We start from the raw sequence: 25,484 nt of genomic DNA on the forward strand, positions 1-25,484 counted from the left end.
GACCCCCCCTTATCCAAGTCACCCGGACTACTTCTAAATACTACTAGGCCTTTCGGACTTTGGTCCAGTATTTGCACTGATTATATCATTACTTCTATTGCAATCATTAGAGAAAGAACCTGGTTCTTTCTCTGAAGATGTGCTTGGCACGTAACGCGTAAGGAGGAGCCTACGCACGCCTTGACGTCACGCCGTCGGAGTATCGTGGAGCTCCGGCGGCCATCACATCTGACAGGACGGTTAGTCCTGTCTGCTTTTTTGTTTGGTATTGCTGCCATTATACTGAATGCATCCTGCCTAATTTTAATAAATCCTTTTTAAACTATACTTCACTATGGGCATTTTTTCTTGATCCCTTGTGGGGAGCATCTTTTTTCTCAGATATCGATGGTGTACAGTGGAGGAGCAGCGTTTTCTTTGGTGGAGTCGTGATCATTTTCTGCCATCTAGTGGATTTCTTCTGCCTAGTTCTTTATCATCGTGTGGACCTTCATTGATCAAGGGAAAACATCTACCCTCCCCATGCCGATGACTACTTTATGAATTCCATCCTTCCTACACTGCACAATTTGTGTGCACTTCTGGTTAGTGTGCATTGTTACCCTAGGTCACCATAATTGGGACTTTTTTTGATCATTTTTACTGTGTCACATTTATTTTCTAGCGTTGCACTTTTATTTTATATACAGTACATGCATACATATACTATTGGGAGATGTATTAGGGGACTCACCAAACAGCTTTACTCTTCGGTTCTGGATAACTGAGGCTTGCTCAGGGAATGGAAAAGGGGGGGGGGTAGAAGGGCCTCTGCAATCAATCAGAACCCACAAGCAGATACCAAGAGATGCCAACTACACAATGTATGTATCTGTTTAATGCCTTTGATATGGTAACAATATCAATATCTACAGAAAATGCTTTTTTTTTTGTAACCCATGGTGGTTAACGCCAATAAATAACTAGTAATAAGAAAAGTGCTTCCTTGGCTTCTTGGCTGTCAGAAGACCTCCCACAAATTGTTTGTATTGTTAAAGAGACCTTAAAGTGGTTGTAAAACCTAAACATTTTTTTACCTTAATGCATTCTCCGTATTAAGGTAAAAAATGTTTTAGTATGTGTATTGCCCTTCACTCCCCTTACACTTACCTGAGCCTGATCTTGATCCAGCCCTGTGCCCGTTTGCAGTTGCTCTCTCCTTTTCTCCCAGCTCTCATAGGTTTGCTGAGTGCCAATGGCTTCTGCTGCTGTCAGTCAAATCCTATGACAAGGGAGCAAAGCTGAGAATCGCTGGCTGTGTCTCGGGAGCCAGCCTGCAGGAGTGTCATCATAGGAAGCGGCTTCCTATGGTGGTACACCCAGAAGAGGAGGAGACAGGAGGACCAGTGTGGGACCCCAGACAGGGGGATCGGGGCCACTCTGTGCAATACCATTGCACAAAGCAGGTAAGTATAACATGTTTTGTTATTTTAAAAGAAAAAAAAAGATTGATTTAGAAAAGCTTTAAGCCATGGCAGCACAAGGTAACTGTCTTCCTGTCAGAACTTGGTTTTCTGTAAAATTCAAAGGGAATGCAAAAACAGCTCAATGCAGGTTTAAGCAGCTTAGAAGGAGGTCAACTGCAGGTCTAATGCACTTGTAAAAAAAAATGTGAATAATCTTAGAAGCACTTTAAAGTGGTCTCAGATGGACCTAGAAGCTGGCTGCATTTGCCCATTGGCACAAACCCAAAGCCCATTAACATATTCCTTAAGAAATAAAACTGAATTTTATGGGTAGTAACATTTTTACAGACAACTTTGTTTAAATGGAACCTTATTTGAGTCCACTGCCCCCTTTAATGATCTTCTTCCAGGCACTACAACCTTTCACATGTGAAGTTGTGGTAAGAAAAAATTGTCTTGTCCATTCAGGTATAACAGCACTCATAAAGCTTAGTTCAAGAAGCTATAATGATAACTATTTAACTTTTAATAAATTGCCTAAAACTTAACAAATACTTGTTTTTGCAATGGGGGCTTGAGAGAAAAAAATCACATTGCTAAGAATAGAAATAATTGTTGTAAGTAGCTTAGTGAATTCCAGTGGGCGCAATGAGTATCAGGGCAAGATCCATGGTGTATGGTGGGGTAAACAAGTTGGGCACCAGCCATTTTAGTCTGTTTTGTAATTGCTGACTTCAAATTTGGGAGATGAGGTTAGGTATGCATACCCGATGGCAACAAATCTGCCCTACAAAGATACCCAATTTCCGAAACCCAAGAGTTTGACTTGAATTTGCATTTCTCCAGTCCAATTACTGTGTAAGAGCAGGAATGGTTCTATTGGGTATATTCTTAGGTTGCAATGGACTGTGCTGTCTTGTTGAACAGTTTTACGCCATTGACCCATTTAGCACAGCTAAAAGCACCTCATTCTGTATGCAGTGAATCCTCTACCTAGCTCTTCCTGAACACTCTTCACCAAGATTCTGTTAAAGATGCTCCCTCAGGCAAATATCTTCTTGCATAGTTCTTTCTGCGCAGACCTTCCAGCAAGGAAACTCTAACCCATAGAGCATTACACACTGGCTCCACCAGCGGCAGAGCCCAGAGTAGAAAAGGTTAAGAACAGTTCATAAAGTTGCTCTAATCACTGAACAAACTCCTCAATGACTGACCAGAGAGGATAAATATCCAAAATTCGGTTTATTTTTTCTCACATTGACTACAGTAGACATCTCTACAGTAGCATGCAGAAGAAATAAATGTCTTGAGCTTGGTAAAAACCAGCAGAGCACAGAAAAAGAAAACAAATGCTCAGGCTGGGTACAGACAGCTCTGTAAATAGGTAAAGCTGGCCATACACCGGGCAATACAGTGGCTAAATGGTTAGCACTTCCAACTGGCAGTACTAGGGTCATTGGTTCAAATCCCAACCACAGCATTACCTGCCTGGAGTTTGCATGTTCTCCCTGTGCCTGCGTGGGTTTCCTGCAGGTGCTCTGGTTTCCTGCCACAAGCCAAAGACATACTGGTAGGTTAATTGGCTCCTGTGTAAATTGGCCCTAGTATATGAATGTGAGTTAGGGACCTTAGATTGTACACCCCTTGAGAGTTAGGGACTGATGTGAATGTACAATATATATATGTAAGGCACTGCATAAACTGATGCGCTATATAAGTACTTGAAATAATACACAAAATGTAGCCAGTTCCTGATAAAGCATCCAAAATTGGCTAGGTTGGTGGCTCTTTTGCCACTATCCCACTTGACTTCCTTTGATTAAAAAATCAAAGAAGCTGGGTAGAAAATTGTCATATGAACCGTGGTTGTATCCAATTAGATGCAGCCACTGTTTGGGTATTCTGACAGCTGCTGCTAGCTTTATTTTCACCTGGCGACCCTGCAATCAACATACTTCCTGTCCTATGGTGACAACACTCTTTCAACATATGGTACCAGGGAAACAGAAACAGGATAGGACTACATGACTCTTCTCTTCTTTACCATAGTGGGGAGGGATCCTATAATCTTTAGAGAAATAGTAACAATGTACTTGTAAGAATGCAGCTGCAGTGGAGAGAAGGGGTGAGCTGAACGTACCTGGGTTTGGTTTGACCAAAGTAAAGTTCCAAACCCCATTGAAGTCAATGGGAACCAAAATTTTAAAACACAGTATAATTCACTTTATAGGCTAATAGGCAAGGAATTGTCAATTAGCATGGGGATGGGCATTGCCCTGGGGAACATGTACCAAAGCAAAACTAAAAAAAAAAAAAAATTCTGTTTGGCAGGAGGCAACAACTGCTTTAACCCTTTTGCTGCTGAAGCCATTTTTGTGCCTTTTATTTACATGTTTTAAAAAAACATTTTAGGCCTGAAGATTACATAAATAAATCATATATTTTCTGAAAGCAGGCACCCTAGAGAATAGAATAGTGGTAGTTCTAACTGTTTTGTCACACAATATTAGTGTAACAGTTTAGGAAATGCAAATGTTCAGTAAAAAATACACTAATGTTACTTTCAGGGCACACAAATGCAATAAATTACCACATTTTCTAGTAAAATGATGAGGTTGTGCTGAATAAATAAAAATTTAACATGCCAAACTTTAAAACTGCACACGTGTGAAACAGCGACAAACTTTAGTACCTTATATCTCCATAGGCAATGTTTTACAGGTCATCAGTTTAGAGTTAACCTTGAATAATGGCCCTAGAATTATTGCTCTCACTCTGGCATGTGTGGCAATATCTAACATGTGTACATATTGTGCGTTAGTGCCCCCAACACATGCATTTACACTCATTTAATGCATGTATGAGGTGGGCTCCAAATTTTGTTTTGGTAGGGATTTTAAGTGTTCGGGTGCAACTTTACTTCTTAACACTTTTTTTTCTTACTTCTTTTCTACGAAACTTTTTTTTAATTACATAGGGGACAAACAGATTCCTAAGTGATGCATTTTTTAGTGACAGCTTCTTTTTAATGAGACATCATGGGTCGAATGTCTCACCTGTCCTCCAATTAAACTAATGTTATTCTATTTATTTATTACAGGTACTTATATAGCGTCTAAAATTTACTCAGTGCTTTACATAAAGTATATTGAGCATTCACATCAGTCCCTAACCCTGAAGGAGTGTACAATCTAAGCTCCCTAACATTCATACATATCCATACTATGGCCAATTTAGACAGGAGTCAATTAACCTACCAGCATGTCTTTGGAGTGCAGATCACATTCCATTAGCATCTTTAGGACAGTGACTCAGGACCCGGAAGTGACATTTTATGTGTCCAGGTCAGTAAAAAGAAAAAGAGATCAGTAAATGGATATTCTCTGATCTCTCTCCTCACTACCCAGCAGCACATGCCATGCTAGTCTTGGTCCACCAATGGGCACGTGGACTCTATGACAGAAGCATGCATGCGGGGGAAACTGCTAAAACCGAGGTGTGTGGAAACGATTCAGGTATTCAGCACAGTCACCAGATCAGTTTCTTTTGACAGCTGACAGTCAGCTTGTCAGATTTACACACACTCCCAGCGGCTGCAGCCACTCGGTGTATGTGTAAAACCCCCCAAAGCTACTGGTGTCATTTCTATGTTGGTAGCAGTAAAGAAGTGAAGGGCAACATTAACTTTGCAAAATTTGTTTAAATAGCATAACATTGCCCTCCAGAGGATTTACCCCCCTTCCTGACCAGGCCATTTTTTGCGATATGGCGCTACATTAATTTAACTGACAATTGTGACATTTACGTCCTTTTTTTTCCATAAATAGAGCTTTCTTTTGGTGTTATTTGATTGCCTGTGCCTTTTTAATTTTTTGCTCTATAAACAAAAAAGACTGACAATTCTGAAAACAAAGCCCTAGATTTTTTACTTTTTGTTGTTAAACATGTCCAGTAAAAAAATTTTAAAAATCAAATTCCGTCATAAATTCAGGCCAACATGTATTCTGCTACATGTCTTTGCTAAAAAAAATTCCAATATGTGTAAATGAATTGGTTTACATTTACAAATGGCGGTATATATATACTGGGATTTTTTTTTTCTTAATAGTAATGGCGGCGAACAGTGACTTATAGCGGAGCTGCGACGGACATTCTGACACGGGGGGGGGGACTAACTTGGTGTCACTGACATCCCTAGTGACACCAATGCAGTGATCAGTGCTAATAAAATGCACTGGCACTGTACTAATGGCACTGGGCAGGAACGGGTTAATATGTGGGGCGATCAAAGGGTTAACTGTGTGCTGTGTGATGTGTTTCATTGCAGAGCGATTCAAAGCAGTGAACAGGAGCTGACAGGGGAGAGATCTGTATTGTTTACATACAGGCCTCTCCCCCATCGGAAATCCTAAGAGATCACCGAGTTAAATTGCCGGAAAAGGACAGCTTTGGACATTTTACTTTTGTTTTGAACAAATGGTCAGAGATTCCCTTTATCTATACTAGCCCTGTGTGGTTCCCCCTAAAAATACATACTATATCCTTATTCTTGATGAAGGTCTGGTATGGATGGATGAAGGGGGACAACACTCAAATACAAACAAAAACAAACAAAAAAAAAACACAGTGTGGGGTCCCCTCCAACTTTAGCATTTATTTTCAAGGGGAAGCCCCATGCAAAAACATCAAGAAAAAATGTCCCTGTCCTAAAAAAATATAGAATTTTATCTAAGCATGCCAGCAAAGAAGTGAGAGAAAGTGTGGCCCTAGCCTGAACCATGCTGAGAACACGGGGTAGGGAGTACCTTGCTGGTGGGGTACTTTGCCTGGCCCAGTGGTTGTGAAGGTGTGAGTGCAAGGACTTATCAAAATCTAAAAGCTCCCTTTAAAATAAGCAGGCCCCCAGATACCTTCCCCTCCCTATTCATTCACACAAAAAAGTGAAAAGTTAATAAACATACTTATACAGTTCTTAACAAGTCCTTTATTTACAAAACAATGTCTTACTATGTAAATTGTCGGTTCTATCATCCAGTAATGCAGTTCCATGTCAATTATGATAAACAACACTAGGCAAAAAATCCACTGACCGATAGACCCTTCCAAACCTGTCACTGACTGGTGCCGAATGATATTTCTCAGTCCTGCTGCAAAAGTAGACTAAAGAGTGGGTCTCCCCGGTGACGTAATTGACCAAGTATGGCCATGTGGCCATAATTGGTCAGTGTTGTCATGCTAATCCCACCCCTTTGTTTACATGGCTGGGGATTCATGGATGCGGTAGGTACCTGCGCCTGCCATCACTGACCAGACAATGTATTGTAGTGGTAGAGGTTCTACTACTGTTAATGACGTTGACTACTGCCAAATGAGTAGAAAGTCCTTGTTCCAACAAACGCCCAAACTTTAATCACAGGATGTTTTTAGCTGACAAGATTCCTGGCAAGATCAAGGGCATCATACATACTAGGGGGGTACAACTGGGGGAATCAATGGTGGAGAAGGATCTGGGAGTTCTGGTAGATCACAAGCTTAATAATGGCATGCAATGCCAAGCTGCGGTTTCTAAAGCGAGCAAAATCCTCTATTGTATTAAAAGAGGTATAGACTCCAGAGAGAGAGATATCATATTACCCCTGTACAAATCATTAGTAAGACCTCATCTGGAATATGCAGTTCAGTTTTGGGCACCAATTCACAAAAAGAACATTGGGGAACTGGAGAAAGTACAGAGAAGGGCAACTAAACTGAAAAGAGGCATGGAGGAGCTCAGCTATGAGGAAAGATTAGAGGAACCAAATGTATTCTCTCTTGAGAAGAGGAGATAAAGGGGGATATGATCAACATGTATAAATACATCAGTGGTTCATATAGTGAACTCGGTGTAGAGTTATTCACCCTGAGGTCATCACAGAGGACAAGGGGGCACTCTTTACGTTTGGAGGAAAAGAAATGTAATCTCCAAACATGGAAAGGTTTCTTCACAGTAAGAGCTGTGAAAATGTGGAATAGACTCCCTCAAGAGTTGGTTCTGTCCAGCTTAGTGGATTGCTTCACAAAAGGCCTGGATTCTTTCTTAGATACACAGAATATAACTGGATACTAACATTTATAGGTAAAGTTGATCCAGGGATTATCTGATTGCCTCTCGGGGGATCAGGAAGGAATTTTTTCCCTGCAGGAGCAAATGGAATCATACTTTGATGGGTATTTTTGCCTTTCTCTGGATCAACTGTGGGTATAGGATTATAACTTCTTTTTTTGACTCGTTGAACTGGATGGACTTTTGTCTTTTTTCAGCCAGACTAACTACAGTTGTGTCCAAAATTATTCAACCCCCAATGCTGTAAAGGGGTTTAGGGACTATAGTGTACATTTGGAATTGTATTCAGAATCAAATCCTACAAGGACGTTGTAACTACCCAAATGCAACTAAAATGACATCAATTGTTTATGTAATACAGTAGTAAATGGTTCTTATGTGGTTTCTTCATTGCCACAATTATTCAACCCCTTAAAGACTACCACTCTGAAGAACAGAGGTTCATACAGGTGCTTTCCATCAGGTATTGAAAACACCTGTGGATGTCACCGAGCAGCAATCAAGCATAATAAGCACCAATTAGGCAGCTTTAAAATGACTGTGATACTCAGCTCCTTCTAGACATTTACTGGTGTGGTTACAAACATGGTGAAGGCAAGAGAATGGTCCAGGAAGACAAGAGAAGAGGTGATTTCTCTTCACAGGAAGGGCAATGGCTATAAGAAGATTGCAAAGATGTTAAACATACCAAGAGACACCTTAGGAAGCATCATTCGCAAATTCAAGGCAAAGGGCACTGTTGAAACGCTACCTGGTCGTGGCAGAAAGAAGATGCTGACTTCGACTGCTGTGCGCTACCTGAAGCGTAGAGTGGAGAGAAGTCCCCGTGTGACTGCTGAGGAACTGAGAAAAGATTTGTCAGATGTGGGTACAGAAGTTTCAGCCCAGACAATAAGACGCACACTGCGTAATGAAGGCCTCCGTGCCAGAACTCCCAGGCGTACCCCCTTGCTGTCTCCAAAGAATAAGAAGAGTCGACTGCAGTATGCCAAAAGCCATGTGGACAAACCACAAAAGTTGTGGGATAGTGTTCTGTGGACTGATGAAACAAAATTAGAACTGTTTGGGCCCATGGATCAACGCTATGTTTGGAGGAGGAAGAACAAGGCCTATGATGAAAAGAACACCTTGCCTACTGTGAAGCATGGTGGAGGGTCAATCATGCTTTGGGGCTGTTTTGCTTCTGCAGGTACAGGGAAGCTTCAGCGTGTGCAAGGTACCATGAATTCTCTTCAGTACCAGGAGATATTGGATGGAAACGTGATGCAGTCCGTCACACACCTGAGGCTTGGGAGACGTTGGACCTTTCAACAGGACAATGATCCCAAGCATACCTCCAAGTCCACTAGAGCATGGTTGCAGAGGAAAGGCTGGAACATTTTGGAGTGGCCATCGCAGTCACCAGACTTAAATCCGATTGAGAACCTCTGGTGGGACTTAAAGAAAGCAGTTGCAGTGCGCAAGCCTAAGAATGTGACTGAACTGGAGGCCTTTGCCCATGAAGAATGGGCGAAGATACCCGTAGATCGCTGCAAGACACTTGTGTCAAGCTATGCTTCACGTTTAAAAGCTGTTATAACTGTAAAAGGATGCTGTACTAAGTACTAAGATTGAATGTCACTTGGGGGTTGAATAAAACTGATAATGCTGTGAGCACAGAAAAGACATTTGTGGTTATTTCATTATAACTGTTATGTTATATTTGTCTGACCTACAAGTGCCTCTTTAATGTAAATGTAAGCAAGATGACTGAATGATCAAAAGCAATGTCAAACTGGCCAAAACACTCAATTTCAGTGGGGGTTGAATAATTTTGGACACAACTGTATGTAACTATGTATTTTTGCACTTATCAAACAAATATAACAAAATGCTTGCAATTGGAACATGTAACAAACCAATAGAGGACAAATGAGTAAAGTTCATTGTTGGGGTTTACATCCACTTTAGCTGCTACTGAACCATTGACTTGCATAGTTAGAATACAATTAGCTACAAGTATATTGGGAAAGGACTAATATAAACCATTTACTGTACAATTCTTTTGTTTTTTGTGTGATACAAAATCAACATTTTCAGACACAGAAAGTAATTTAGAGCATACTGTTCCCTGCTCGCACAGCTCAAAATTCTGTAATAGTAAAGAACGCTAGCTCTTCTACAAGAAAGGCAATGTATTTCATGCATTTCAATTCAAAGGAAAACATAGAGCAAATGATAACGAAAACGTGAAAGAAGTAAAGGCACATACTAGTGAACAGAAGGCATTTTTCTGAAGCCAGACCAGAACAAGATGGATTCCTATTGGTTACAATTGGTTACAAAATTTGCCGTGGAGTCAAGTGCCCACAGTCATGGTCCAATATGGAGGTGCAGGGGATGGGAGGAGACCGGGCAACATTCAGCTTCCCCAGGAGAAGTAGGACTGTGCACTGCAACACACCCTAAGGTCTGGAGTTCCTTGATGATGATCATGTTTACAAGTATGTGCAGGTAGCTTTTAAAAAAGGGGACAGATCTGCTTTTACTTTTTTAGAGAGATGTGTGATTAGAGGTACAGCCGATTTCAGAGTTACTGTATATTCAAAGCACTGCTCTTGTAAGAGAAATGCTGTAACCTCCTTGTTTATAGAGAACAGATACTGTATGCATGTGGCTATTTCTTACCTGGGGCAAGGACATTCTTTTATGCCCAGATAAGCAGGACATGTTTATAACACAGTTGTCTAGTTTTCCTTTTTTTACTGCCCCTTGTACAAGAAAACTTTTAAACCTGGCTCTGGTGAACTCGGACATCTCTTTGAATCCTCTAATCATAAAAAGGAAGAAACAGTAACCTTTAAAAACAAACCAACATGGAGATGTCACCAGGTGATGAGTACACTCTTACATATCTGGTGGGACTGCCCATTGCTACAGCCTTTCTGGGGAAAAGTCCATTCCTTAATCACGCAAGCAACTACGTACACCCTAGACCTCTCCTCTGCACAATTCTTGCTTCACCACGCCACACTTCCATTTAGGATGTACTATAAATCACTCGCCTTGCACATGGTAAACGCGGCAAAACAATGTATCCCAGTCCACTGGCACTCAACACATATTTCCACTATCAGAGAATGGTTTGCTAGGATCAACAAAATTGAGGAAATGGAGGAACTGATTTCTGTAGCTAAAGAACATCCCGAGAGATTCAGGAAGACATGGGCCTGTTGGAGTCATTTCAAAACCACCACTACCTATCACCTATTAGTGCATGAACAGCCTACACCCCCTGACTGAATGATTAGAGCTACTGCTGTACTAGGGAAGGCCCTGTTCACCTAAGACGCATCTGATGCACATTTGGATGGGTGGAGACTCTGCATCGTGGCCTGCCTTTCGAGTTCTTGACTCACGTGTTGCCCCATTGAATGATCTTACACGTATTGCATCCTCAGCTATATGACTATGGTGCTGACTCGGCTCATATGAAATGATGTAATATATTTTATCCGCAATTACCCATTCTACATCCCCTTTACCCATTTCCCCCCCTCCCCCCTTTTTTTTTTTCTCTCATACCCCCCCATTACCTACCTCTACATTTCTTTCTCTAACTATTCTCATTTCTGACTTCTCTTTATCTCACATGGTTTACGCCCTCATTACTCCTAGATCTCCAACAAAATATAGCATTTACTCTCATACCGGTGTGACTAATTTTACGTAGCTCACACGTTCCTGATATGAACACTTAAATCATAACATAAACACCATTATGTGCCATCCTTACCCAACACTACACACTCCCTTAACATAAGAGCTCACTACTACATAGGTTAGTACTCGGTATACCTATTTTGACTTACTAATTATACTCTTTGTATCTGATGGTTTGCAACATACACTTGATATAATGTTATATTCCACCTCGTTTTGTATTGCAGTTTAAATTCATGGCCCGTCTGCGAAACGGGAGGCTATGTGCTGTGTCTATGTTCGGACTGTGATCCATAGTTGTATATGCCTTGATTTGCCTTTCTTTTTCTAATAAAAGTATTTTTTGGAAAAAAAATTAAAACAAAAAAACAAACCAACACCTCTCATTTACAGTATGAGGACAAATTAGTAGAAAAAAAAAAAATATGAACAATTATGTTTTGCACATATAGGCCCAATTCACAACTGTGCATTCAGGTATAGTGCATTAATGGAGAAATATGGCCAAAGCACTTTTGGCCATACTTTGTTCTGCACTCCTGTGGTCCGTATTCAGCCAACAGTGGGCTAAAATCTGCTGCTGGCTGACATCACTGAGCCGGTGCAGGCTCTGGAGAGATCCTGACTTTGATGTCGGGATCCACCAATATGGCTGGACTCAGCCACATAGCAAGCCATTTAGAGCCTGCACCAGCTGCTCCCACCTCCTCCAGAGGAGCTGAGAGTCCCTTGCTCATGAGCACCAAAGGGGCAGAGCAAAGAGCTGGTGATTGACAGTCACAGGGTCTCTGCTCATTGAAGACCAAGAGCTTAGAGGCGACGGAGAACAGATACAGCATCAAATGAATGTTACATCCACCTAGGTGAGCATGAGTAAATAAATCCTGCTTGCTGAATTTTTCATATGTTTTCATCAAAATGCATGTTATACAGAGTTCAATGGTAATGCACCTAAAATGCAGGTAAAGCACACCTAAAACACAACGCATGTAAAATGCACTGCCCCAAATGACCCCTCAACCCAAACACCTAACACCTAATGTCCTTTCTCTACCTCTTCACCCTTCCTCATCGGGCCTCCTACAGAGACGGAGGAGAGCCCAGGTCCTTGGCCACTATCCCCCACACAGCATCCTTTTATCCCCGCCACCCTAATTCACTGGAGGGTAACCCAGAGAATAGCTGTCCACAGCTTGGGGAGGAGTAAGAGTCGCCCTCCCACTTTCCCTACCCTTCCATTTTACTTTCTCCCCTCCTCCAACTCTCCCCCACCCCCTTAATTCACCCCCTTTTTTTCTCTCTCTTTCTTTTTCCTTCCACTCATCCCTTTTGCCTTCCTTCACCTCTCCTCATCCCTTACCAAACACATACCCACTTTTGCCTCGGACCAAAAGGTTCACCTTGACCCAGTCCTATGCCCCTCACTAACCTTTCACCACCATAACTGCCTGGGACCTACAAGGTGCAAATTCTTCCCTTCCCCCTTTTTTTCCCTTTTTTCTTTTTTTTCTAACAGTATACACCTTCCAGACTATGTCTTTATGGCCTATTATGGCTGCTTTAATCGTGGAATTGGCTTTCTTTTAGGGACCACTCAAGACTCACCCCACAGCCTCTTCACCCCAAGAGATTTGTAAGATGAAACTCCCACCCATGAGCCCTGAGAACACCCCCTCCACCCACTGCTAAACGATTAAGAAGTCCCCCCACCCCCCTTCTTCACCTCTTCATCTTGAGATACCTAATACCTCTAATCCACATTTAGAATTCTCCCCTGCAGAGGTGAGCTTCTGTTCACAGCCTTTAAAGTGCCTTTATACATTCCTACTGCTTGTCTATGTTATGTTACCAAGATATTTGTTCCTTATTGTGTGACTTTTGGTCACATACGATGTTTGTTCTACCTTCCTTTCCAAATAAAAATCTTTTTGGCAAAAAAAAAAAAACACACTGCACAGATGTGAACCAGCCATTGGGACTTATCGTAACTGAGCTCTTTAACCCACTACTGCCCAGCATTGACTAGTCCCCTAGACTCTTTAGACTCTTTGAGTTGCCATGGACAAGGGTACCTAATATGGACTAACCAACACCACCAGCAGTCTGTCCTAGACCTTCCATTGGCTTTACAGCAATGGGCTCTAATGGCATCCCTTCTGCACAAGGTTTTGTTCACAGAAGACATTCTCTTTAGAGGTTAGAAGAAGGAAGAGTCAATTTAACAGCAGCCTGTTAACTCCTTTACTGGAATACGATTAATTACATGTTTATACACTTCAGTCACCCTAAACAGTAAAACCCTTCAGCTGCAAATAGAGAACAGAGCAGAGAGCCGCACTGAGGAGCAGCACGTACCTCTGTAGAACCCTCTGGTGTGCTACAAGGGTAGTGTAGGTAAATCTATTGTGTAGGACTCATGGCAACTGTGTGAGTCTGTAATTAGACAACATTATTATTATTATTATTATTATACAGGATTTATATAGAGCCAACAGTTTGCTCAGCGCTTTACAATATAACGGGAGACAATACAGCAACAATCTAAGAGTCTAGTAGGCAATCTGCGGGACTACACTAGGTACCCCCCCCTTCTTTACAAAGGCTACATTCACATGGCCACATGGGTGCAAATAGTTTGCTGCGTTTGGAGGCTGCTAAACACCACCTCTGGATGAAGCAACACCCTGTGCTATGGCTGTACACAAACTGGCAGATTAGATGCAACCAGTTTGTGTGCAGCCACAACTCCACAGAAATGCTGACCCTAGGTGCGACCTGGCTATGTCCAGGGTTGGTTGGAGACTCTGTTCGCATATAAATAATCATATGGCCATTCATTGTGCTGAGTACAAATCTGACTGCTTACAGCTGCTGCTGGTCTCACCTAGAGGGTGCAGACATTGTTTAGAACCACCGGCATGAATCCACTGATTCTCACCAGTGGCCACCACGGGTTGTTCCTGTGTAGCCGTGTGAAAGTAGCCTTAAACAGCATCCAAAAAATGACATTACTGCATAACCTAACCAACTACTGTTGAATATTTTTTATTTTCTAAATATATCTGTTTTCATGGGTAATGGGTAATGAATGTTAGAAATTGCCCTTGGTTTCTCCCCACGAAGGAAGGACTTTCATGTTTCACAGGGGATGCCTGTGTTGGGCAAGTGCAGCGTGGTGCGGCTGCAGAAAGCACACAGAGTCCTGAATTACCAAGTAACGATGTATTTCAGAACTTGAAATACACTACAAACAAGCAAGGAGGGTTTACAGTTCAGAGTGGAGTCAGTGGTGTGCTGACAGCATGTGTCAAGCAGAGAGGAGTGTGGCCTGGCCAGCTCAACCCAAAGGGGAGCTTCCTGACGTTGCAGATGTAGGCCCCACTGTTTTTCTACTCTTCCTGAACCTCTCCCTACAGCTAGTGCTGTCCTATCCCTACACTAGCCACTCACAAAAATGTGCACCAAAACCCGGGGGTAGAGGCTTAAAAAGAATCTGCTTGACCCAAGATGGTCACCAGGGTCACCGGAATCCAGAGCATCCAACTGGCTCACTGCTTCGGGGGACCAAGGAAACCACAGAGAATACCAGTTTCTCCTGACTTCCTCCTCCAGTAGCAATGCTGCTACAGATGAGCGCCACTTGCTGTGGAGGAGAGCTTCGTGATGATGCAGAATTAAGCCCTACTCTTTCCCTACTCCTCCCGAAACTCTCCCTACTGCTAGTGCTGTCCCTGACAGACAGGTATTTTGTCCTTACACTAGCAACTCTGCATGTCTCAAGATGGCCGGCAAAGTCACCTGGATCCAGTGCGTTCAATCGGATCACTGCTCCAGGGGACCAAGGAAACCATAGGGAAACCCAGTTTCACCCAACCGATGAGTGCCACCTGCTGTGTATATTGTAGACTGCACCTGCCTACACCTTGTAATGGTGATATGGGCCAACAATGATTTTTTTCATACAGTATGGGTCTAAAGCTTCAGAACATTACTTGATTGTTTATCTGAGAACAGGGGTCATAAAAAGACATCCCTAAATAGCAAAAGAATAACCCTAAGTGAGAATGTGGTAGGTGTCCCTTTGAGAAGTCCCCTTGTCATGCCTCTGAGGAAGTCACTTGAAAGAGGACATTTAAGTTGGTCAACTATTGACCTCCAAATGACCAGTATCTTCAGATCTTGACCAAAGTCCAACAGCGCCACTCATTGAATGAAAATAGCAAAGACTAAAGATTGCTGAAATATTTGAAAGGGAGTGTCTCTGCCTGGATGGGTGGGCTTAATTGGGGGTATCTGCAAGAGTATATAAAAAAGTAAGACACAGACCCCCTTTCTCTTTCTTTCTGGCCGCACAATGGAACATAAAGATGTAATGCAATTATTTCTTCATTCTATCTGTAACTCTCTCTTCCTGTAATTGTCCCTATCCATTGGCAACATTCTGTATTTCTAATTTGCAACATCATTGCTTTTAGGCCTCATGCACACTGGATGTTATAAAAAAGCCAAAAGCTTTAGCTGTAGAATGCGTTAAAAACGCAAGTTTTGATGCTTTTTTTTTTAGCATTTTTGCATTAACGTTTTTAAGCTTTTTTTTAGCGTTTTTCAGTGTTTGTGTTATTTAGAAAAACTATACTACCACAAAAGCCGATGCTCAAAAATGCTCATACATGCCAGATAGCCGCATTTTTCAGTGTTTTGCAATGTTAGAGCATTTTTACAGCTGAAAAACTCCTCTTCAAATGCAGTAGACTGGGGGCTTTTTTCCAGCCTAAAAATGCCCCCTTCAAAAAACACTGATAAAAGCATTGGACAAATAGGATAATATGCTGGGGAGTTTACTGGCTGTACAAAAAAACGCCTGATGCCCAAACCAGTAGCTGTAAAAATGCCTGGAGTACAGGAGGCCTTCAACCAGGGGTGGACTGACAACTCATGGGGCCCCCCGGGCAATATAGGGGATCATGGGGCCCTTGTGTCCTTGCCCACACTCAAAGCACACCCAAAAAAGCCTATAAAAGGTACCAGGGGCATTTCATGGGGCCCCCTACCGACCCCGGGCCCTCGGGCAGTGCCCGAGTGCTCGAATGGTCAGTCCGCCCCTGCCTTCAACTTATACCAGCTACCTTACATTGTGTTATATTTGAGAAACTTCTTTTCTGTGTAAACAAATTAGATATGTCTTTTCTTTTTTTTTTTTTTTTAGAACGGTTGTTATTAAAGCGGAGTTCCACCTGAAAAGAAAAAAATAACAGTCAGCAGCTACAAAAACTGTAGCTGCTGACTTTTAAAATACAGCCACTTACCTGTCCCTCGATCCAGCGATGTCCTCACCACTGCTGGTTTCACCGGCTATCTTCTCTCCCTGGCATCTTTAGTGTGGGCACAAAGCTGTGACAGCTTGCGGCTTCACAGCTGGGTGCCCACTGTGCATGCGCGAGAAGAGCTGCACTTTGTCAATGGCCCATAATCTTCTGGGGCCTGTCACATGTCCCAGAAGACTACGGGGAGGGAGGGGGGAAGACAACTTCTGCATCCCATCACCTAGGCAATCGCAGCTAAAGTGGGAGTGGCTACCTGTCAATATCGGGTACCGGCTCCCCAAAGGTGCCAATCCTTAATGGGGAGCGGGGTACGAAGGTTTCAAGCGGAACTTCCCCTTTTGGGTGGAGCTCCGCTAAAACGAAAGAGAGACAACAAGGCCTGATCCTGACATAAAGGTGGTAATCACTTATTATATAAGGAAGGGGGAATAAGGGAGGTAATAATTTGGCTGAAACAACCTGTGGGTGAATACCCCACCATTTGGGTGTTTAAGGCCACCACATGGCCCTTGCCCATTGATGAACAGTATTGGTTGTTCTAATGAACATCAGCAACACAAGAGACATTACCCAGCTGTCCTACCTGGTTTTGGAGGAAGTTATCTGCATATGATTCCATATTACCATAAAGCCCCCCGTACTACATGCTGTAGAGAAATTATTTCATTTAACACATTTGCAGTTTGCCTTTTCATTACCATAAAATTCTTGTGTCGTATGTTAAGTGATGTGACTGCTTGGTGCACTGACCCAGCGAGGTGATGCTAGCCATCCATTAGTAATATACCGTGAAAAGCAGACGTGTTCATTAATAATGTGTAAGCTCAAATCATGAAAGTCTGATACCTAACAGCTTATGGCATCAGGACTGCGGAAATGATTTCTCAGCAAATATTACATGACATACTGATACTTTTAGCTGCTTCCAGTTTTTGCTTAGTATAGGCTGTAACTATACAGCTCAGTGCAATATTGGGATCCATAATGTGAATATCACATTACAGCTAGACATAGGGGAAAAGCACAGTTTTTTTTTCCAGAAGCCTGGGGAATCTCTAGACATGGTATATAAAGGCAAGGACAAAGATAAGCTCTCAAACAATGGGCAAGTGCGATCTTGTCAGCTGCTATTCACTGTAAACAATTCTTCTTCTCTGATAGACAACGCAGTATTCAGCTCCATGAAAGGTGCTTTAATTCCTGGTTCGGATGACAGTGATGTCAAAGCTTTTTGTAGACAATGATGTCACCATTGAGTTGCCTATAAAACTTGCTGCTATACAGTGACAATCAATAAGCGAACACTGCGCTTCTAGTATGACTGCATTCAAAATATAACACAATGGAAGTGTGCAAACCAACATTGGACATCATTGTCATGCAGTGATTACCCTTTAAAGCCATTCATTGAAGAGAAAGGCCATATAAACCACTGTTTAATAGCTGGCAAGATGCCATCCTCCGGAGTCTGGTAACTCCCCCTGGTTGACCGAGGCCTCAATCGTTCTAGGCCAGGGGAGGGAGGATTGCAACTTGCTGTACTAAAGGGTTGCCGTATTGCGCGGTATCATGGAGGGTGAGGACCAGAATTCAAATTTCTACAGCCATGATGTCACAAAATATGGTGCTGCCAAGGAGGAAAGCTCCTTGTGTTGCTACAGCAACACTTGTTTGGTCTTGCTCCAAGAATTAGTTATACGCTATACCTCCTTTAGTAAGTCTGACCCTACTGGTGCCCAAGTGAACATTGGATATAGTGCAGGGATTCCTATTACATACATCAGCTTTTTTCCAAACTTTTACCCCCTAAGGAACTTCTAAAAAAATGTTCAGGTCTTGAAGAACCCCTGCTGAAACCTAATGTTGGACCCCCCCCCCCCCCCATTGGTGGTTCATGGAAAAAAGGCAAACCTTATAGTGGTGGTCCCAAGTCTACCGTTAATACTAGTTCACACATGTGGCTAGGGGGAGGTAAAAATAGGAGAGTTGACCCAAGGTTTTGATGCCCCCTTAAAGTGTTATGAAAGCCACAACAGTAAAATCAGTCTGTATATGCAGTAAAGCATGCTTGTTATACTCATTGTGGAACCTAAGGGGTTAATCATCTGCATTGTGTTAAAAGGACTGTTTTATCCTGTCTTCTCTGATCCTCCCCTTCTTCTACTGTCCCCAATCCATCTGCTGATAGTGCTGAGCTCTAGGAGTCACTTTGCACATGCTCAGTTTAGTGTGTATTGCTAGAGAGTTCTTTTTTTCTTCGGGTGTACATGATCAGCACATGGCCAATCAGCACTGTCCAGACAGAGGGTCAGGGGTTGTGCAGCCTCATAGGACAGTCAGGGCAGAATGAAAACTCCTCCTACAAACTTTAAAGGATAAGTTCACCTTTTGGACAAAAATAATAAATGCACAATATTTTATAGGTACTAAAATTGTGCATTTATTATTTTTGTCCAAAGGAGCCTGGAAAGCATTGTACCAGTGATCAGCAGATTGCTGATGACATGCAGGTCTCCTGCAAACCTGTCAGTATATCTTCTTGCTGTACAGGATGTATGAGCAAGCAGGTATACTGACAGGAAGCTACAATGAACTACCATGGCGCTCCACAGTTCATTGAAAACTACAAGCCCACAGCCGCTAAGGTGGGACTTGCAGTTCATTCATTTGCGAATGTCCAAGAATGAGTGATGTGGCCGTGTGGGCGGAGCCCCGCACAGCCACGCTGTTTTCAAATTTGACAGATAGTATGGGGAGACTTCTCCCTGAACTGTCTGTCGAGGGGGGGGGGGGGGGGGTTGCGATGGGCGCGGCTACAGCTATGGGAACTTGTTACATGTTCCACCCTAAAAAACGGATGGAACATGTAACATGTTCCAAAGGTGAACTTATCTTTTAACCAGTGCTCTGCTGGACACTGATAGAAGTCACAAGACTGATCTAGCTGCTGATGAGAAAAGGTATTTAGCAGTTTATATTTACTAAACATGTTGCATTTCCATGTTGTGTGTACTGTGGGAGACCAGATATAGTGGTCCTGGGTTTAGCAACACTTTAAAGTATATGTGAACCCTCATCTTGTAGAACAATCAATTCAGTTTAAAATAGATATGAAAGGCAAAACATTTGATATAAAACACATTATAGATATCTTTTTCCTCCTTTTTTGTAAGTGATCACATATCCTCTGTTCTCAGCTGTATAGAGAGGTGAGGGTGAAGAAACAGCACACTGATCTTCCCAGTGAATGACTGTGAGGGAGGGGTGTCAACAGATGTTTGACTATTGGAAGAGAGCAATCTGAGTTCCCAGTACAGCCAGCAAACTGACCATGCTGTGCTCTGCTGCCCAGTGTGGTCAGTTTTTGATAGGAAATCAGAGGGACTGGCTCAAACAAAGGAAGCAATACAAAGCGAACAGGATACTTTTACATACACGCACATGGGTACAACAGGCACATATCAGGAATATAAAATGTTGAGTTTACATATTCTTTAATCTAACACAGCAGGAGGAGATTTTACACCAACCGTGGCAAAAATGATACCCCTTTGTTTTCAGTATGCATTACCATAACAGATGGTGACCCATTCAAGTGACTAGGGCCACGCCACAACCGTGGGCAATGCATGTGGGTTTTTAGGGGTTAAAACAGGTAGTGAGGGGATCAACATATTGCTTCCCAGAAGCCTATCAACTACTCTCTGAAAAGTGATCCACAGCGGATCACTTTTCAGAAGGGTGGCAAAGATTGCCACCTGTGTAAATAAGACGTGATAAACAGCTTACAAGAAAACTGGTGTCATGCTACTGACTCTGGTCCTGGAACTATGTATGCACCTTCAAATAGAAGGTCAATCAGCTACAGCTCATAGAACCCCTAGCAACCTCTGGAGGAACCCTGGTTGAGAAGGACTAATATACATGAACAGGAGACAGATGAGGGGCCACAACTCAAGGTAAGAGACTTGCCTCCAGGGCAAAGTCTGAGAGCAAGGTTCTCATAGGATGCCATTATAGACTCCCGGAGATAATGTTCTCAGGCACACTAGATGCCCTTTGTCTGAGGCTGCAGTTTGATGGGCATCATGCCATATGACTATCTACAAGACACAAAGTCCACGTTGGCCAGGCTGCAAATATTTGGGCATTCTCTTGCCAATGTAGAGATAACTGTGGAGCTCTGGGCTATAGCAAGTGCACACAAGCATGAATGTGTATGGCGGTTTCAGGGAATCAAAAGCTTTTTCTACAGCTGATCCATGTCCTAATAAGTGAACACCATCTGTCTATGAATGCTGCCCATTTCTAGAGACATTCCGTTTCCTCTACTGGAGATGACAGGGTTCTGGCTGTCAAGCCTATCCTTCAGCCTCATGACATGCCAGCCATTGATCGTGTAGTATTCAGACATTCTTATGGTCATTGTTGTCCGCTATTTCCACTGCAGGTCAGCTATGCACCAAACAGTGAACCTGGAGGACCAGGATGGGATGTACTGGAAGGAATATGGGCATAGGTTTCTTCTCTCGTGACAGTCAGGACACATTCAACCATTCAAGATTAATTATGGTGCAATGACTTGATCATTAAATGATCTTTTATGACAGTGCAAATGTTACATTGTCACTACGCCATTCAAGCAGGATTCTTTTTTTACACCCAGGACAGGCTGAAGGGAAGAAAGCACGCATGGACACGCAGCAAGCCTCTAATTAGATAAAGTCCTGTTTTGCTGAGGTTGTCAGTGTCTGGATTAATGGGACACTATTACACAACATTCACTGTCTGTAAGCCGCTGTGAACAACTATCTCCGATGTCCAGGCACGGAGCTCTTTATTCCAGGCAGCATTCTGCTACACAGCCGGTCATTTACATAAAAGGTGCCCAAACCACTGAGTTTCCACTGCTGGTTACTCATTAAAGGCAGCATAAGATTGTTTTCTCTCTCTCATGCGCGCTGGAATCGCACTATATTTGAACAGAGAAGCCTTTCACATGCGGTTTACATTCAACTCTATGGAGTTCGAAATCGCATCACACCACTCCAAACACACATGCGACCCTTTTTAAAATGGCACTGCATTTGGACTGCATATAAGTGAATGCCCTCTATAGAAAATCATTTTTATTTAACATGTCATGTGATTCCAAGCAGTCTGGAACTCCTCCAAAATCGCATCAATGTGAACCAGGGCTAAAGCCAAAAGCATTCGTTTACTAAACTGCAGCTTACCAATTCTTAGATGTGATGGCTGCATTCATTTTCTATTTTAGGCTTTCTCTCTTTTATTTTCGCCTGGTGATCTGGCCAGCAAGTCTGTCATTTTTTAAAAAACACTATTTACTACTGACTGGGGTGCTTACAATGATCAGATTCTATTTATTCATGCAAAAACTTTATCCTAAAAGTAAAAAAAATATGCTGCTGTTACTGGATGTGTGCCTGCAGTGTGAGCCGGAGTTCGGCTTCAGCTTGTTAGTGTATCTAAATCTGCTAGTACAGCTAACACTCCCTTCCCCCAGACTGACAATGCTGCTGTCCAAAAGTGCCCCCTGTGCTCCTTAATCCAGAGTGGGGGCTCTAATACAGGAGGTGTGTTACTGGCCAGATCACCAGGTCAAAACAGAGGGAAAAAAGCCTAAAAAAAGAAAACTAACACAGCCACTGCATTTAAAGTGCTTGTAAAACTGATTTGTAAAAAAATAATAAACATGTCATACATACAATTGTTCTGCACAGAGCAGCCACCGCATCTAAGGCTAGATTCACATCTATGCAGGTTGCAGTTGATATGTTTTGCCAGTGCGTTTTGTGCTGCATTTTGCATTTTTTATGCTTTTTTTCACACATTTTTGATGCGTTTTGTTTTTGGCTATTAGGAAAGTATGACAGTTCTGTTCATGTAGCAGGACTTTGATGTGACTTTGATGCTACTTGAGTGCCAGAAGATGTAAAGTTGCATCAAAGCCCATCAAAGACACATCAAGGTTGTGCTACATGAACAGAACTGTTATACTTTCCCATTGCCCCCTCCAAAAAAGCAAAATGCATCAAAAATGCAACACTTTTGTTTTTGGTGCAGATCCATTGAAGCCTATTATAGGAAAAATGCAATCTGCAGTGGGAAAAAAAAAGACCATGACCCCTTCCAAAAAATTGCACCAGCTCAAAACACACAGATGTGAACTATATCCATGGGAAACCATGTTTAGGCTCTGTTCACGCTAAGGCAGTTGTATGGGGTCCCATGTCTTGTGTGCAGGTGGTTGCAGCTGCGGGACGAAGTGCATGTCCCAAGGCTAAATGGACTGCAGTGTGTTTCTGCAAGATGCAAAATGTGCTAAAAACGGTATAGGTGTGAACTAGATCCATAGGAAACCATGTTTAAGCTTGGTTCATGCTAGGTCTATTATGTGGGGTCCCGTGTTTTGTGTGCAGGTGGCAGGGGCGGACTGACCATTTGGAAACTCGGGCACTGCTCGAGGGCCCAGGGTCAGTAGGGGGCCCCATGAGATGCCCCTGGTACCTTTTTCATAGGCTTTTTTGAGTTTGGGCAAGGACACAGGGGCCCCATGATCCCCTATCGCCCGGGGGCCCCATGAGTTTTCAGTCCGCCCCTGGCAGGTGGTTTCAGCTGCAGGACAAAGTGCATGTCCTGCAGCAGCTTCCACCTGCACTAGTACAAATGAAGGCTAAATGGACTGTAGTGTGTTTCTGCAAAATGTGCTAAAAATGCATAGGTGTGCATTAGATTTATAGGAAACCATGTTTAGGCTTGGTTCATGCTAGGTCTATTATGTGGGATGCCATGTTTTGCTTGCAGGTGGTTGCAGCTGCGGGATGAAGTGCATGTCTCACAGCTGCTTCCACCTGCACTAGTGTGAACCAAGGCTAAATGGACTATAGTGTGTTTCTGCAAAACGCAAAATGCGCTAAAAATCGCATAGGTGTGCATTAGATCCATAGGAAACCATGTTTAGGCTTGGTTCATGCTAGGTCTATTATGTGGAGTCCCGCGTTTTGTGTGTAGGTGGTTGCAGCTGCGGGACAAAGTGCATGTCCCGCAGCAGCTTCCACCTGCACTAGTGCGAAGCAAGGCTAAATGGACTGTAGTGTGTTTCTGCAAAATGCACTAAAATGTATAGGTGTGAACCAAGGCTCGGGATTGGTAAATTGCAATAGATTCAATTTTTGGTTTTGGGTTTATTACTTCTTTATTTCCTCCTTAGCCCCTCTGGATGCAAATATTAGTTCATTGGAATGACAAAATAACCATACCTCTTAGTACTAATCAATGTAAAAGCTCCTACTGCTACAGTAGATGTTTGCTTTCTGCTAATCCTGTATCTGATAATACCAAATACCAGAAGGTAATAAAGGAAGCTCCCGCTGCTGTACTGGGAGATATGGAAGGAAATGTGTCATTTAGTGTCAGCATTAAAAAGAAGAAGTTTGTTGATGGGAAGGGGGGTCCTATGTGAGCATGCTCCTGTCATTCCGTGTATTTATTGGAAGCCCCCATGCCTCATTGAGCGTGTGATTGAATGCCAGTGCTGGGGAAGATTCTCCCTCCATTAGCTGGGTATCTCATCAAGTCTACACATCCTGCAATGTGTTTCCACTGGAGCTGGGGGGGGGGCTGCAAGATGTCAAGCCATGGGGAAGTGTGAATTCTGGTGACAGCTCATCTGCATAATAAATGACTGACATGTGTTACTGCAAAAAAAAGTAGGTGCCCCAGATTTACAGAGGAAAGCTACCACCCTGAGCCCCATGAACAGAGAGAGGGGAGAAGAGCAGCCCAGGACTGGACGCTGGTGACATCTCCCTGTCACTATGGTTACACCATCACTACCAACCTGCTGCAGCTCTCCATTCCAAAGGGGTTCTGCAGCAGCAGCTGTGTCCCCCAAGTTCCCAGTATGCAATGAGATAGTACATAATGAGGAATTTACCTTCAGGGTTGGCGCTGATGAAGACTCGGACACATTTGCCGGTAGGTAGGAGATGAGGGGGAAGCGCAGGTAGGTTCCCAGCGAAGACTGCCCTCCTGACAGCGGAGTCCCGGGAGCAGGGCACTCTACTGCTGGCTCCAGATGGCCACATATCACCTCTTCTGTCCCCGACCTCCTCTGCTTCACGGATGCATGCCAAAGAGAAAAGGACAGAAGTACCGGAGTCAGTGCACTGCCACTTGCTGCCCGCTGGCGCCCGCCGCGCAAGGGTTAACTGCCATCAGAAGTCTATTGCCCCGGCGGAGCCTGAGCCCAGAGTGAGGAGCCCCGACTGGCCGCCAGGCTCCCCCCCCCTCCCCGTGTGATGGAGGCAGCGCCGGCCAGGTGCCCCGAGCGGACAATCTCAGCCGCTCGCCGTACAGTCAGGATCGGCAGCTACTGGGAGCATGTGACTCCGGAGAATCTTCACTCCCCAACCGGCCCTCCTCTCTCCATCATCTCCCTCCCTGCCCAGTACAGAGAGGAGGGGCCCCGCCCAGCACTACCCACCGCGGGCCACAGGAGGGGGCGACTGCTCCACCTGGGCTGGAGGGTACCGGGGGTCAGGAGGATCCCATCTACTCTACACAATGTATGACACTGCACCTGTGCTATGGGAGGGGGGTCAGGAGGATCCCATCTATTCTACACCAAGTATAACACTGCACCTGTGCTATGGGAGGGGGGGTCAGGAGGATCCCATCTATTCTACACCAAGTATAACACTGCACCTGTGCTATGGGAGGGGGGTCAGGAGGATCCCATCTATACTACACAATGTATGACAGTGCACCTGTGCTATGGGAGGGGGTCAGGAGGATCCCATCTATTCTACACCAAGTATAACACTGCACCTGTGCTATGGGAGGGGGTCAGGAGGATCCCATCTATTCTACACAATATATGACACT

At 43.4% G+C, this 25,484-nt stretch overlaps 1 protein-coding gene across 1 annotated transcript in view; it reads right to left on the minus strand.

Annotated features, from left to right (window-relative positions):
* NWD2 (NACHT and WD repeat domain containing 2) overlaps window positions 1-24,997 on the minus strand; it is a 368,048-nt gene extending 343,051 nt beyond the window's left edge. Inside the window, exon 1 of the mRNA XM_089678379.1 lies at window positions 24,535-24,997. Coding sequence (XP_089534505.1) covers window positions 24,535-24,685 — 151 coding nt within the window. The 5' untranslated portion in view covers window positions 24,686-24,997. The remainder of the gene's footprint in view (window positions 1-24,534) is intronic.
* Window positions 24,998-25,484: the final 487 nt, after the last annotated feature.

The sequence above is a fragment of the Staurois parvus genome, unplaced genomic scaffold, assembly GCF_062004578.1.
Source record: "Staurois parvus isolate SC_StPar_1 unplaced genomic scaffold, SC_StPar_1.0 ptg000204l, whole genome shotgun sequence".
NCBI classification, from domain to species: domain Eukaryota; kingdom Metazoa; phylum Chordata; class Amphibia; order Anura; family Ranidae; genus Staurois; species Staurois parvus.